The 15,444-nt window shown below is 38.8% G+C and overlaps 1 protein-coding gene across 3 annotated transcripts in view; it reads left to right on the top strand.

The window, feature by feature from the left end:
* Positions 1 to 15,444, top strand: part of CSTF3 (cleavage stimulation factor subunit 3) — a 49,031-nt gene that overhangs the window by 31,450 nt on the left and 2,137 nt on the right. For all 3 annotated transcript variants that reach the window (XM_082761042.1, XM_082761041.1, XM_082761040.1), the window contains 15 exons: positions 818 to 850; positions 1,220 to 1,317; positions 2,759 to 2,825; positions 2,921 to 2,955; positions 3,063 to 3,189; positions 5,597 to 5,674; positions 5,880 to 6,042; positions 6,572 to 6,681; positions 7,133 to 7,249; positions 8,336 to 8,410; positions 9,706 to 9,849; positions 9,961 to 10,063; positions 11,527 to 11,596; positions 12,946 to 13,141; positions 14,933 to 15,086. In XM_082761042.1, coding sequence (XP_082617168.1) covers positions 818 to 850; positions 1,220 to 1,317; positions 2,759 to 2,825; positions 2,921 to 2,955; positions 3,063 to 3,189; positions 5,597 to 5,674; positions 5,880 to 6,042; positions 6,572 to 6,681; positions 7,133 to 7,249; positions 8,336 to 8,410; positions 9,706 to 9,849; positions 9,961 to 10,063; positions 11,527 to 11,596; positions 12,946 to 13,141; positions 14,933 to 15,086 — 1,570 coding nt within the window. The remainder of the gene's footprint in view (positions 1 to 817; positions 851 to 1,219; positions 1,318 to 2,758; positions 2,826 to 2,920; positions 2,956 to 3,062; positions 3,190 to 5,596; positions 5,675 to 5,879; positions 6,043 to 6,571; positions 6,682 to 7,132; positions 7,250 to 8,335; positions 8,411 to 9,705; positions 9,850 to 9,960; positions 10,064 to 11,526; positions 11,597 to 12,945; positions 13,142 to 14,932; positions 15,087 to 15,444) is intronic.

Genomic DNA, 15,444 nt, shown 5'->3' with positions numbered 1-15,444 from the left:
CTCCTGCGGAGTAGTTGGTGTTTCCTAAAGCTCCCATTAAAAATTCACTCAGGCTTTAACAAGAGAACAATGTAAAATGATGTAATTGCTGGGTTAATCCCCGTGTGCTGCCTGGGGAGAAGAAGAGGCTGGCCGAGCCTCCTGCTTCCCAGTGAAGTAACAGCTGTGAACCCCCTCAACAAAGGGCAATGAGATTTCAATGGGGGTTTTGATACTTAAAAAACTGCAGTGCAACATAGCAAATTTCATTAAAGACCACTCTGGGGTCTTGTGGAGGGCAGCACCACGGCTGGGGTGGCACGTGTTGAAAAAGAGGTTCTCTGGAGCGTGCGTTATTCTCTTATTCAGCATCAGCCTGCTAAGTCAAAGCTTACTTTGAGAAATAAACGTCAAAATATAAAGCATGATAAAAGAAACATGTTACATGTTTGTAAATATGGTATTTGGGGTTTGCTGAATCCTGAAACAGAGACTTTGGTACCTAAGTCAATAGATACGCTCTTAAGACAACAAAGTTCCTCAAAGTAAGAGGAAAGTGTGGGTGTCCAAACCAGAGTATAAGAAAGTAACTTTGCCTACTGAGACTGTGTTTTTGGCCCTAATGGAAGTAAAAAATAAATAAATAAATAAAAATTTTTGAAAAAGCTAAACTGGGTATATGGTTTTTATATGTTTAATTGTATCATTGCAGCATTATGTGAAGTTGGAATGTAGTTAGCTTAGTTAGCCAAACTGGAATGTTTAATACTGTATGCAAAATATATTCCTACTATTCTAAAATAGTTTAAGTGATTTGTTCTTTTCTGCTTCCCTGTAGATTAAAGCAAAAAATTATGACAAAGTGGAAAAGGTGAGTCCTATCAATATATGCAATATTTATAGCAAGAAAAAAATATCTGATTCTACTAACTGAGATTGAAAATAATTGTATCTGTCTTTGAAAGAGCTATTCAAAAACACAGGAAATATCACTAAAGTAATTTTGTTGTTGCTACCAAACTAATCAGTAAAGTGAGCAGAGCAATTTCTGTGTTCAGTTCTTTCCAATTTCCTTGCATAGCATGAAGGAATTTTTGTCAAAAGAATTAGTAACTTATTCTTTCTTATAAATTTTAGTCATAATTATCAAAATTATTTTATTTCATACCGTATAGCATTAAAAGTAGAAACTTAATTCTGTATTGGAATCCTGATCACATCTTCTTGATGTATTAAACAGTTATTTCAGCGATGCCTTATGAAGGTTTTACACATTGATTTATGGAAATGTTACCTTTCCTATGTACGAGAAACCAAGGGGAAGCTACCTAGCTACAAGTAAGTTAACAGAGTTACTCTGAATTATTCTAGTTTTATAATAACTCTCCTCTTGATTTTTGACTAAGGGGTGGGAAAGGACACGAGTCTCACACCTGCTTGGGAACTTTGTAGCAGGGTGGTTTTGGGGTGGTGGTGGTAATAATATATAATTTGCATTTTGCAAGCATTTTCTTTAAAGTTTCTGTAATTAAGCTTGCTGGGTAAAATTTCTTCCTCCGTCTGGGTCCATATGAAGAGGTGAGACAGCAGCAGGGGACCATCTGGAGCACCCATGCTGTTTCCCTGCAAATGAGATTGGTGCTTAAGCTAATCTGAAATACGCTTCCTTCTCAGACAGGCCTTTTGCTATTCTCCCCCTTAGTGCCCTGTTTAGTCTTCACAAAATTCAAAATCAATTCCAGTTGAGGTACTATTTTTGAGTAGTTAATAGTAAATCAGTAATTAGAATAAGTTTGGGAAGGCCTACAAAGCATAGAAAATCAGGGTGTCAACGTCTTTGGGGCATGCTAGTTTTCATCTCTTTTCATTTACTATGTTTTGCTTGCTTATAGTCCTGTGGGCTAAGTTCAGTCCTTCTTCCTGCTTGAAGTTTCAAAAATAGTCTTTCAGCCTCTATAAACTGTTTCTTTCCCAGCCCGTTATAATTTCTGTGTACTTCAACCATCAAGACAGTCACTGATGCATAACTGAAAAAATGCAGATTTTTGATTTTTAAATATTATTAAAAAAAAAAAAATCTAAAAGTATTTTCCTCCTCCCATCCCTTATCTTTATGTCATTTAACTTTCCTCTATTTTTCCCTTTACCATGGACAAAAAAAGTAGTGAGGTAGTGACAAGCTTCTAAGGAAAGGAAACTGGGAGAAAAGTGAGACAGTGTAAAAGCTATTTTCATTGAAAATTGAGCAAGTGGAAAAATTCTGTGAACATTTTTAAAATTTTGAGAGAATCACTCTGGGGTAGGGGGTGGAAGATTATATGAAAGATTTTGGCCGTTTTCCACACAGTGGAATTACTCCAAATTTTCCCATCCTTTTGATGTTCTTAGAGAATTACAAGGGTCAAGAATTTCTGAGAGAAAAAGGAAACAACAGGTTGTCAGCAAGGAACATTTAGAGAGCATTTGGTTTCTATCTTTTGAACCCAGAGTGCACTTCATATGCATAGATTTCCACATACTTCAGAAAGGGGGGTTCTTAGGAGCGATTAGTATACAATATTGCCACCAATAAATGTAAACAATTTTCTCTTAAAAATAAACCTAAATGCAGAATTTAAAAATATCCGAATGCAAATTTTTTACTCTCAACTATTGGTTGATGCTTTTCATTCCTCAATGTTTGCTGAACTTGCTGCACAAAAAAATGATCTTAAATAAAGATTTTTCTACAATACTAAAAAGTTGCTCTATGGTCTTTGTGGTTTGTTCTTTTCCTCAGAGAAAAAATGGCTCAGGCATATGATTTTGCTCTGGATAAGATTGGCATGGAAATCATGTCATACCAGGTATGTTTTTCTATGAAAGCACATTTAATTTCTAACTTTGTATCAAGTACAATTAAACATTAATTTCATTATATTTAATATTTTTTCTTGCATAGATCTGGGTGGATTACATCAATTTTTTGAAGGGCGTGTAAGTACCTTAAAAGAATTTATTTTAAGTTCAGTTAAAGTAATGTTGATGTTCGTACTGGTGATGGTCTGTAACAGCTGACATTGATCTCTCTCCCCACTGTTTAGAGAAGCAGTAGGATCTTATGCTGAAAACCAGAGGATAACAGCTGTCCGTAGGGTTTACCAGCGTGGCTGCGTGAATCCAATGATTAACATAGAACAGCTCTGGAGAGATTATAACAAATACGAAGAGGTAATCAAAAACACTAAATCTGTTTGTGACATTAAAAAAATAATCTTATAATCAAATGTAGTACCCAAATTGCATCCACTAAATAATTACATATAAAAGAGATGACTGGCAGTGTAAAAACATTTTGCGTGTGGTACCAAAACACCTGTAGCAAAACTGTACAGGTACTTGATTGATTTTTTTTTTTAATTATTTTAAAGACTTTGTAGCATACATTTAACTGTCCTATTCCCCAGCTGGCCCATCTGAATTGCTGGTGAATTAGAAATCACTGTTACCAATGGCAGAGAATCTATTTAATGAAAGCTGGGGCAGATCAGTTGGCAAGGGGGGCTTGCTATCCCAAGGAGGCATTTCCCTCGTTCCAGTTGAACAGGGTAAAATGGCCTTCAGCTGTGATGGTTTGGATTTCCCCCATAGTATTAAGGCACATGTTCTCGAGACCTTTTAAAATGCTCCGACCATCCTTCCCCTGAAGCCATTCCAGCATCAGTTCAGGTGAGTCCGTGGCCAAACTGTCTTCAGTGAGCACAACCTCAGCTCACTGACCCTGCAAGCTGATCCGTAGCTGCCCCTCTGTAGCGTACTCACAAACACTGTTGGTAGCAGCCTATTAACCTACCCCAGTCACTCACCACAGGCAAGAGTGCAGAACCGAGGGTAAATGCCTTGGTGCTCAGCACCGTTGAGCAGGCGCCGTGGCCTGGCACGTTCCCTCACCCCGCACGGTGCACCCAGCACACGCCATGGGTCAGCCGTGCGCTGTGCAGGGAAGAAGGGGCAGCTTCTCTTCCCTTCTTTCTGACCGTGCCAGTTGTAGGGTTGCTGACCTCAGCCATTAGACACCACTTAGCCAGCAGGAGCACCTCCTGGCACCCGCAGCCAGCAGTGTGTCCTGCCAGAGCTCGTCACCAGCTCAGTCCTCAGCGGCGCTGCAGCTGGCTTGCTTACCACCAGGGAGGGTACCAAATGACACGGCCTTCTGCATAGGAAAATCCGGTGCTGCTGCCAGAGACTTCCCTGTAAACCCGTCCCACACAGTAAATGAAAGCTCTCACTGCTTGTTTCTACTGGTTTCATCAATACATAGGGAGCCTGTCAAGATGATAGCTGAAACCTGGCCTGCATTTGTTCTGTATCTTCTAGTTGAGCCTGCTTGCCTGGCGTCTGTCATGCAAAACAGCATCTCAGACGAGGGCTGCTGGCTGCTGGGACACGGGTCTCTGCAGCTCGTGTTCAGCTTGCAGACCATCCTGGTGCAGAGTAAGACAGTGCTGGGCACCAGGGCTCTCAGGGGGAAACATCGTGTGTAGATCTTGGTACAAAAGGCCACGGGGTGTTAGCTGCAAGTGAAATACTCGCGGGTGAAACACTCTTCAGCTTCCCTTCAGCTCAGTCGGTAGGTACTGGGTAGCAGTATCTGCCTGTCAGCTGCCAGCACCATGAGTTAAACTAAGGGGCTAGGTGGGGTGTTGCTGGGTTCGTATTCTAGCTGGCCCAGATAGCTTGGTGAGGATCCAGATGGGGCCTTCCTTGAGCTCCTGCTCCAAGGGATCAGTTCCCAGCTCAGATGCCAGCTTGGAACAGGACTCAAAACTACTCATGTTGCTCAAAATCCTGGCAAACAGCTTCAGCAAAACCCACCCTGACTTTTGGGAGCACAAGAGTGGCTGCTTATCCTGCCATCAGAGCTGCCCCTTGAGGTTAGGTTAGTGCTGGGAGCCCGCTGCCTGGCCTGCGTCCCTGCGGCGAGTTGTGAGCTCTGCCTTGGGCCAGATCCCTCCTGCTCTGGAGGGCTCTGAGCGCACGTGGGTCCTGCCCCGTGGCCTTCTCTGGGGTGGGGTGCCTGGAGCTGACAAAGGTATGCGTGTGGCCATGCCTTGCTTCAGGAAGAGAGGGAAAGGCAAAGCTGTGAGCTTTGACACTGTTATCGCTTGTCAATGAAAACTGAATTGCTCCTGTGCTGTCCGTGTGTTCACCCAGTGAACAGCAGGCAGCAGCCAGGCAGGGAGCTGTGAATCTGCCTGGGCATTGACCATGATTTAAAAAAAAAAAAAAACTAATTCAAAGACCCATTCTTTCCTCTGCTTTCTCCCCCATCAGTTTTATGTAAAGCTCATTGCATCTTGAAAGCTGTAAGTGATAAGATTAAAAATATACTGAGATGTTGTAGGTCACCTGATTTTTTTTTGTATTGGATGTGTTCCCTCGCAAATAAGTTCTTGCCCCTTTGTGATATGTTTGTGAAGAAATATCCAGAACTTTTTGAGATCAGTATTTTAAAATAACTTTGACCTTCACGCTCCCTTTAGCATCCCCTTTATAGCTATTTTCTGAATAAATTGAGATTCAGAAATTCCACATTGAAATTGCATACTCCCAATTCCTTTTTTTCACCCTTTTCCAGGGAATCAATATTCATTTAGCTAAGAAGATGATTGAAGACAGGAGTAGAGATTACATGAATGCACGACGTGTAGCAAAGGTACAAACTTCTGTTTACCTTTCTTTGTTCTATTTAATTCTACAAACTAGCTCTAAATTTGGTTCTTATTGTAAAACAAAATGTGTGTTAGATTAATAAGGTTGGTACGCTGAAATATTTGTATCAGTTTCATAAAAAAATAAACTAAGATTTTTAGTTTCTTGTAGGTTTAAATCCAGTGTTCAAAACGTTGTTTCTGTTTCAGGAATATGAGACAGTTATGAAAGGCCTGGACCGCAACGCTCCTTCTGTCCCCCCACAAAATACCCCACAAGAGGCTCAGCAGGTAGACATGTGGAAGAAATACATCCAGTGGGAAAAGAGCAACCCGCTACGCACAGAAGATCAAACTCTCATAACAAAAAGAGGTAATTAGATACTGCTCTGGGCTGCGTAGAATTGTATGCCTTAGCTCAGTGAATGGCCTCCAGTGTAAATAAAGATGTGTTTTAGTGTTCATGGAATGTGCTTTAGCAGAAATCAGTCAAGATTTTTTTTCTTGTCTGTCTTGAACTGTGTGGGCGTGAATTTTAAACAACGTTTAGTCTTTACTCAATTCAATCTGAAAGCAGTACATGGATTTGGGTACAGCGCTGTAGTCGTATGCCACTGATCTCAGTAGAGGTCACAAAATGTTGGATCACAGCCTAACGTTATGGCTGATGTTCCTGGATGATTTCTGTTTATTCCTCTGTGGATGAGGCAGGGTTTAGCTGCTGGTTGGGATTCATGAAGTTCCAGATGATACAGAAGAGCTGCAATTGTGAATGTTCTGTTCAAAGCCCATTAGTGTTAACGGTGTTTTATTTATTCACTGTTTTCTGTATTTCATTGTGCAAGGTAGTACTATTTCTGCAGTAATATACAAGGAATATTTCTTACGTTTTTTTCTCCTAGTTATGTTTGCCTATGAGCAATGCCTTTTGGTTCTGGGACATCACCCAGATATCTGGTATGAAGCTGCACAGTATCTTGAGCAATCTAGTAAGCTGCTAGCTGAAAAAGGGGTAAGGAGATTACTGTTAGCTTTCTTTCTCATTTAATTGCTGTAATGCAGTCTACTGTTGTTAATTTGTCCTCAAATATTTAAGAACCAAGGGGGGAGCAAAAAGTCTCAAGAATCTTGTGTCATGTTCAGAATTTTACATTTGGGGCTCTATTACTAAATTGATTGATTTATTTATTTTGCATCTGGGATAATAAGATTTATAAAAAAAAAATATATATTTTCCTGTTGGCCAGGTTTAGGTTTGGGTTTATTTTGTTGTGGTTTATTTATTTATTTATTTATTTATTTATTTTGCTGTAGTGATTTCTCAAGTACTGGGGAGATGAGTATCTTTTTATTGGAGCATTGTATGGGCGCTCTGCATGAATTTCTCATGCAGAGAAGACATTCCATAGATGGGCCTTCACTGTCACAAGTGTTGAACAGATATCATATTCATTTTGTAACAGGACATGAACAATGCCAAACTTTTCAGTGATGAGGCTGCTAATATTTATGAAAGAGCGATCAGCACTTTACTAAAGAAGAATATGCTTCTTTATTTTGCATACGCAGATTATGAAGAGGTGAGCCAAAATAGTGATGTACTGATATTAAAACACAAAGGCATCTTTCTTCAATAATGTCATTTATTTGAAACATACTGAATACACGGACTTTCTGTACAATTAATCTGCAGATTTTTTTCTAGCCGTAACCTCACTCAGTATTTCTGACACTGAGCTGACAAAATGGGGAGAAACAGCCTGCAGTATTTGTTATAATTCTTTTGAAAATCTAGTGCCTTTCCACTTAAATATGAACTATTTTTCAAACTACTGTGAAGTTGAAAAACCGATCAATTTACATTTACTGGAACATCAGCTTCATTTTTAAAATGGCGGAAAAGAACACCTTTCCTGTCCAATTTTGGGGGATTTAATGTTTGTGTTTCCATAGCTACCACTGTATCACATAGACTTGAGTAATGCCCCAGCAAGGGTTGTTTTTGCACATGAACCATCAGAAATGAGGACAATTTCCCACTGATCAGGTGAGGACTATAGAATCCTCTGTAGGATGTATTTTGCCCACTTACTGTAACATGAAAGTCTTTGCAGGAAGATCCTGAGGACAAAAGCCAACAAATCTTTGCGCTTAAAAGAAAAATCCTTGGTTTTCAATGCAGCCTCTTGTACCCTAAACATACTGGCTATTAAAGTTTTTAAAGGTTGCACCATGCAGCTTGGAGGGCTGCAGCTGGCAGAGAACAGAATGGATTACTTGAACTGTGTAGGTTTTAGAGTGAAGGTGGTCTTCCTAGCTGCCCTGCAAGTTATCTTTAGTTGAAGACGAAGGAAACAGTCTTCAAATCCCAAACATCTAAAATGTCAGTTCTGCTGCAGTACTACAAAATCAGAAAAAAGACAACAGAGACTCTAGGAAAGCATGTATGTAAGCACTGGTAAAAACAGCATGTGGAAAATAAAGAAATAACTGCACAAGACAAAAAAAAAATGCATCAGTTTAAAATGATTGACATACGTAGTGTCCAACTGAGGAAAAAAAGAAACAAAAATTTTATTTTTTTCTTTAGATTGATTTTTGCATTCTCACAGGTGGTTTGTAATGGTATTACCAAGCATTCTGTATTTCCTTTTTCTTTACTTTAGAGTCGAATGAAGTATGAGAAAGTACACAGCATATATAATCGACTCTTGGCTATTGAAGATATCGATCCCACTCTGGTAAGATGAGCTTTCGTATTGAATTTTTCCACATTTGCATAGACAGTCACCTGAGTGCACTCAGAGAATGGGGAAGTACTTACATGAGTTTATTGGGTCGCAAGGATGATTGAGCAGGTGGAGTACTGAGATGACAGAATTAGATTAAAATTTCAGCAGGGTTGATAATTAGAGGCTTTAATCCATTCAGACACTAAGCCATGTGCATATTTCTCCTCTGTGTCTTTTGGAGAATCTCTTAAAACAAGTTATGAAGATGTCAGATGTTAAAGATTTTATGAAGCATCTCATAAGAATTGGTGTATGTGTTGTTGGCCCAACTAAAATTTCACTTTGCTTCTCCTTAACTGTTTAAAAGCACATTGCTTTTGCCCATTGCCCTCCCTAAAGTAATAAATACCTTTCTGTGTATGTGTAGTTTGCAAATAAGTTTGTAATGCACTATATAAGTATTAAAGTTTATTGCTGTACACCTACTTACGTAGTAAACAGCATCATTCATAGTGCCAACTGTGCCAGTACTGAACACATGGTGTGAGAAGGTAACCTGCCCTCAAAAAGTGACGTGGTTTATAGACATGACAAAGCATGAGAAGGAAGAAGAAGGTCTGAGATCTAAAATTAAACAGGTCATTGTCAGAGGAAAGGTATCAATTTACTGACATGTTTATTCATCAAGCTCAGAATCACAATGCTTTCCTAACACACGTTTTCTGAGAAAACACATACCAGTCCCTCCCATTTGAGGAATGCTGCTATTTGTGATCTAATTCTGAGTGGAAGAATATTAAATTCCAAAGAAGTGCAAATCACAAATTGGCCAATGAATTAAATAATACATTCATTATTTTTGAGTAGGTATAAATACTCGTGGATAAAATGATTTCTGGTTTGGATCCCATAATATACAGTAAAATACTTAAATGGTCCTTTTGCCAACTCTTTAATCTTATAATTTCTTGACTTTATTGGAATATTGTCATTTTTGTAAGTCCTTAATTTTCTGAAGTTAGGTTTATCCACTTACCCTGCCTTGAAACATATGTTTGTTAACTATTTACATTTCAGGGGATTGATCTTAGGCACTTTCCATTTTTAAAACAAGTATATAAAAAGCTTTACCTCAGTATTTATAGCATTGTGACACAAAGGCATAACACAATCTTGTTTGTTTCTATTATGACTTCTTAGCTGTATTTTCTGAGTATGGATTATTCCAGATACAGCCAAAAAGTCTTTATATCCTAGTATTCTTTGTTAGCACTGATGCTATATAATGTTAACGTGCATTTTAGGTTTATATCCAATATATGAAATTTGCAAGGCGAGCAGAAGGCATAAAATCTGGAAGAATGATATTTAAGAAGGCAAGAGAAGATGCTCGGACCCGCCACCATGTCTATGTTACAGCAGCTTTAATGGAGTATTATTGTAGTAAGGTAATTCTGCCTGCTCCGTTTGGTACCCAAGAATTGTGGGAGGGTGTGCATCTCACTGAAGCTAATGAGCTTTTTTTTTTTTTAAAAAAAAAAAAAAAAAAATGTTTGCAGGATAAGTCTGTGGCCTTTAAGATTTTTGAGCTGGGGCTGAAGAAATACGGGGACATTCCAGAATATGTGCTGGCATATATCGACTACCTGTCTCACCTTAATGGTAAGCTTTAAATGTTGAGACATCTAATGAAGCATTAATCTGCCTTCTGTGAGTTTGGGTCCAGGCTGAGTTCTTTGTATTTTACTTTTAATTCTCCGTGAAGAGCAATGAAACCTCTTTGTAAAACTCAGCAATTAATTTGAAAAAAACTGCTGTTCTGACGGCATTGAAATTCCAGAAGTGTATTGACATTAGGTCTTGTTGCTACTTAATAGGAAAGTGAACTTTCCAAAATAGTAACTCATTTGCAGTGCAGCGTTTTTAAAGCATCTGTTGTGAATAATGGGAAATACACTGAGAAACCGGGCACAAAGATGTGGGGGGGGGGTTTGAAGCTGGCAAGCTGGGTTGAGCTAGGAAGGGGGACATTAAAAGAGGCAAGAAGCATTTGTCCTCAGGCTCTTCCTCTGCCCACTCGTGTCTGCCAGATACCTCTGAGATACTCAGATTTCTTCTGGTGTTTCTTCAAGCATTCAGTACCTTACCTCAGTATTTGTAGTATAACAGCGAATGGGGGTAACACAAGCCCTTCTGGTTTTTAGCTGAATTTTGTGAGAAAGCCTCCATGTGGCTGGGGTGAGTGGTGGCTGCGGGCAGCTCGACTTCTGAACCTTTGAGGGTATTTTGTAGGTATCAGGCACGTGAGTTTCTCCTGGCAGACTACAGTGCAGTACCTTTTTTGCAGGCTCTGAAAGGCTGAATAGATGCAGAGCTTTTTTCTTCTGTCGGTTGTAAGCATAAAATTTAGTTTTCAAGTCAAGGTATATTTAAAGTTGCAAGAAATTATTGTAGGTCTACATGAACATACAAAATGCCTTTCCACAGATCACTGTCACAAAAACTTTCTCAAAACTCATGAGTGTACTGCTCTCTTTTAGCAACTGGCAGGCTTTACTGGAGGGGAAAAAAAAAAGGATTGCTGAACTTCAGTAAATGTAAGATATGGTAAAATACTTAGTAAGTCAGGACAGAACCTCGCAGTTTTAAAAAAACAACCAACCAACCATTCCTTTCCTCCAGTTGGCAACATACAAGGGCTAACTGCTCATTGGGAACCAGGTCTAGTAATTTTTGGAGGGCTTCTGAGAAACATACAACAGAGAATTACATTGATGGAAGAGCCCAATTAAAAAATACTAAGATGTGCCGTTATGGTAATTAAGGAAAACTGAAAATAAAACAGAGATCCTGGAGATATGCCAAATAATAGCCGTGCCATTATAAAGAACCTGTATTAGGTTTGTTGCTACAACAAAATGAGATTTGCAAATAACAAATTCACAGTAGAAATTGACAGTGTTAGTTTTATGTAGGTGTTCAGGTTTTTTTCTCCTTACTGAAAATCAGATCAAGGTATCAGAGTGTCAGCCTTTTATTTAATTCAGTGTATGTGTTGAAATTATTTTAAATTGTCTCTAATATATTTTCCTCAGTGTGACTTTTTTTTTTCTTTCTGTTTTTAGAGGACAATAATACAAGAGTTTTGTTTGAACGTGTTTTAACTTCAGGGAGCCTCCCACCTGAGAAATCTGGGTATGTCTGCAAAAGCAGTTTCACTACACTAAAAAAGACACATAACCCCTTTCAACTACAAAGATAATAAAGAAACAGAAAAAAATGAGTAGGACAAAGTTAGCTAGAGATGTTCCTTTCCCTCTTAATGTTGTCTAAAATAACAGCAACTGTGACAGATATGTGTAAGTTCCTATCCCACTTGCAGTGAGATTCATTCATTGATTTGAAAATCTCATTGAGACAGGATTGTTGAGGACAGAGTGCAAAATGCTCCTGCTGGGTAAGGATTCAGTAGTTTCAGCAGGTGGCATGGCTAATGAGACATATCGCTCGGTGCCTGCTTTAGATAAATGGGGAGAGGGAGCTGAGGACATCTCTCATTGACAGAGCATTACGTTACAGAAAGTGAGTCAGGAATTTATTGAGGAAGATGCTAAATAATGCCCAACGAACCAAAAGTAAAATAGTGAAAGAATTAGAAAAGTCTTGGATTTGCCACTCACTGGCACATTTTCATTACTACTATTTGAATTTATTTCTCTAATAGATGGCTAACAACCCCTTTGCATTCCAAGCATTTACCATTATTACTCTGGTAGATGCAAGCATCAAAATTAAGAATTGAAACACTGCACTGCTGTCCATGGTCATTTGACCCTTTAATTCTCACCTTTTGTAAGAAATATTTTATGCATATTTTGAAAGCAAAAAGAAGACAAAATAGATGATTTAAAAGCTGGATCTTCTTCAAAGGTGAACTCCAAATGAAAGTTTATTCAAGTCCAGAAATATGGCCAGATATTATTCATGTTACGCGTGAGATTTTGCACAAAGCAACAAGCAGGGACTATATACATTTTTGGCTACATAAAATTCTAAAGTAGTGCCTATCGTGTCTTGGGATATTGCTCTTGCCTCCTAGAATATGCTCGTCCATGAAGATGAATTAACTCGTATTCTATATTGAAAATTCCCTCACATGCGGGATGAGTGAAGTTCTGGGTGGTGGTAGTAGTAGTAGTGTAGTAGTAGTCTGAGTAGCTTGTGCATCTTACATTAATGATCAAACTTACCTCAAATGCTGAAATCATTTACTCCAGCAATCTTTTTCTTTTCGTGACAAAGGTCAACTGCAGAGATAAGCTGAATGGGTAGTGTTTAAAGTCCTTTATAATCCACTAGATTGAAAGTTTTTACAAAAATATATAAAACACTGGGAAAGTAATGCATGCTACAGGTGCATTGAAAAGAAATACTAAAATGGTAACGTGTTCCCAGATTTACCTCATCTTGTGAGTTTTTATAATGGGGAATTTTCAGTACCGCTTCCTCCTTCAGCAACTGTCTGTTTATTTTTTCTTTTACAGGGAAATCTGGGCTCGGTTTTTAGCTTTTGAAAGTAACATTGGTGATCTAGCTAGTATACTGAAAGTTGAAAAACGAAGGTTTACAGCATTCAAGGAAGAATATGAGGGTAAAGAAACAGCCCTGCTCGTAGACAGGTATAAGTTCATGGACTTGTACCCTTGCTCTGCAAGTGAACTTAAGGCTCTTGGTTATAAGGTAAGTGGATAACAACGCTTACATTCATTATTATGCTTTTCAGTCATAGCAAAATTCAGCAGTTCCTTGTTTAGCACTTCTCTTACTTTTTTTTTTTTTTTTTGCTTGACAGAAAAGTAGGTAAAACAGGCCTGGTGTGCTTCCCTCTTGTCTTGTGTCCTCTCTAGCAGGTTTGCTCAGACTACTTCTTGGCACTGTGCTACAATGAAAGCAAAACTGTGCTTTTACTTTTTAACTTGTTTTGATCTTGAGGCATGTTAAATGGAAACCTGCTGGGAAAAGACAGCAAATGAAAGCATAGGGCCAGAATGTGGTAACTCCACCCAGGTTATACCAGGGATAAATTTGATTTTCAGTCTAAGACTTCGACAGAAACTGAGCTAATTGGGTTCCCCTGGGACAGTATTGTTGGGCAGCGGTGCCAGGCATTGTAGGCCAAGTGCAGAAAGGGGCAAGAAGTATGACAAACAGATGCAACCTCATGCATTTGTATTTACCTCTCATTTTTCCATTGAAAAGTTGACGTGTTAATGACATCACCACTCAGCTACAGGTCTCTGCTTTGGACTTAAACATGAACTCCTTCAAAAATCAAAATTATTTTTGAAGGTAGGAGAATCAGGATGAAAGAAATGCTGCTGACTGCCCTTCCACTCCAATTGGCAGAACCCCTTTCACTTCACTGAGAGCCGTATCAAAAGGAAATAACAAACTGTCCCAGTGATTCCTACAAATGACTGAGGAGACTTACCTGTAGAGATCAGTGGCTGCCTGGTTTTTTCAGTTGTTTATTATGGTCTAAGTGCTTCAATGCTGCTGTTTGGAATTTAAATTCTAGGCCAGAAGCCTGTAGCTGGTGGTCTCCCGTTTCATTTCTGACAACGTGTATTTTAACTAGTATTTTAGTCCTGTGCAAGTCCATAAAGCTTTGGTAAGCAATTAGATGTTGTGTTTCTTTGTACCACGATGTAAAATAGGCTGCCAGAGAAGCAGAAAGCAGCTCTGCTGGAGGAACTGTTGTTGCCCACTTATGTGAATGGGAAGTAAACCTTCAGTTCCTAACTCAGAAATAGTGCCTCAGCTTCCATTTATTTCTTATACAAAAAAGTAATATGTGTAAAGAAAAAAAAAAGTCATTGAAGTCAACAAAACAGCTGAATTGTTGATCTTCACAATCTTAAAATAACCTGATAGGTGGAAATGAGTCACACTGAGCCATTGAATATTTTTCTTTTAAAGTAATCATGACAAAGACATTTTGGAGTTACAGGTGTATTTGCAAGAGCATATGTCTTGACAAATGCATGCTAGGTGGTGTACTTAAGATTATTCAGCCCTTGGGCTTGTTTCTGTTGCTTGTCATATGCCAAAATATAAGAATTTGAACTGATGCCTTGCATGCCTGCTAACTGCCATATGCTTGCTTTCTTTTCCAGCTAAAGCAATCTAGGGAATGAAATGAGGGAGAAATGATAGTTGTGAAGCTTAGTGGTCTGCACCTGTTCACCTAAATCTTTTTAACCTAAAAAAAGGGAGCCATCCAAAAATGATAAATACAGTCCCATTTTGTAACAAAATTAGGTGTTTCTATTCCCAGCTGAACAGCCCCACTGTAGGACTGAAATGTACAATGACAATATGCAAGTTTTGCCCAGATGGTCTTCTAAGAGGACATCTGTAATTATAATTACGACAAAGTGAGAATAAGTGACTTGTCTAGAGAGATGTTTTGTTCTGTAATTTAAACAAGTGATACTGCCAAGTTCAGTGCTGTCTAATTGGCTTTTGCAGGATGTCTCTCGTGCCAAGCTGGCAGCTATAATTCCAGACCCTGTGGTTGCACCGTCCATTGTGCCTGTTCTCAAAGATGAAGTAGACAGAAAGCCCGAATATCCAAAACCAGACACTCAACAAATGATTCCATTCCAGCCAAGACACTTAGCACGTAAGTCAAATATGTTCGGTCCAAAGTGGCTATAGCTCACCTAACAGCAAGATACTAACTGGGATGTTTAGCAAACCTAATCATAGAGACTTCCTATAGTCTTCAGTCACCTAAATTTGTACTTACATTTTAGGCTGTTGTTTAATTGGATTGCTAAAGGCAGTATGTACAAGTAGTTTGGGGTCTGGTAATAACCTGTTACACATGCTGCTCATAGATTAGATCAGGGACTAAACAGTATGTAATTAGTAGAGGCAAAAGTGACAAGGTAGTAATTATTTGCACCAAATAATAATGGTGTTAAAGCAATACAAGTATAGCTGTCTTGCACTGTATTCATATAGTTTTTCTTCCCACA

Source organism: Aythya marila, assembly GCF_965140915.1.
Source record: "Aythya marila genome assembly, chromosome: 5".
Lineage (NCBI taxonomy): Eukaryota > Metazoa > Chordata > Aves > Anseriformes > Anatidae > Aythya > Aythya marila.
Note: the sequence above shows the minus strand (reverse complement) of the source record. Positions and strands in the feature narration are given on the sequence as shown.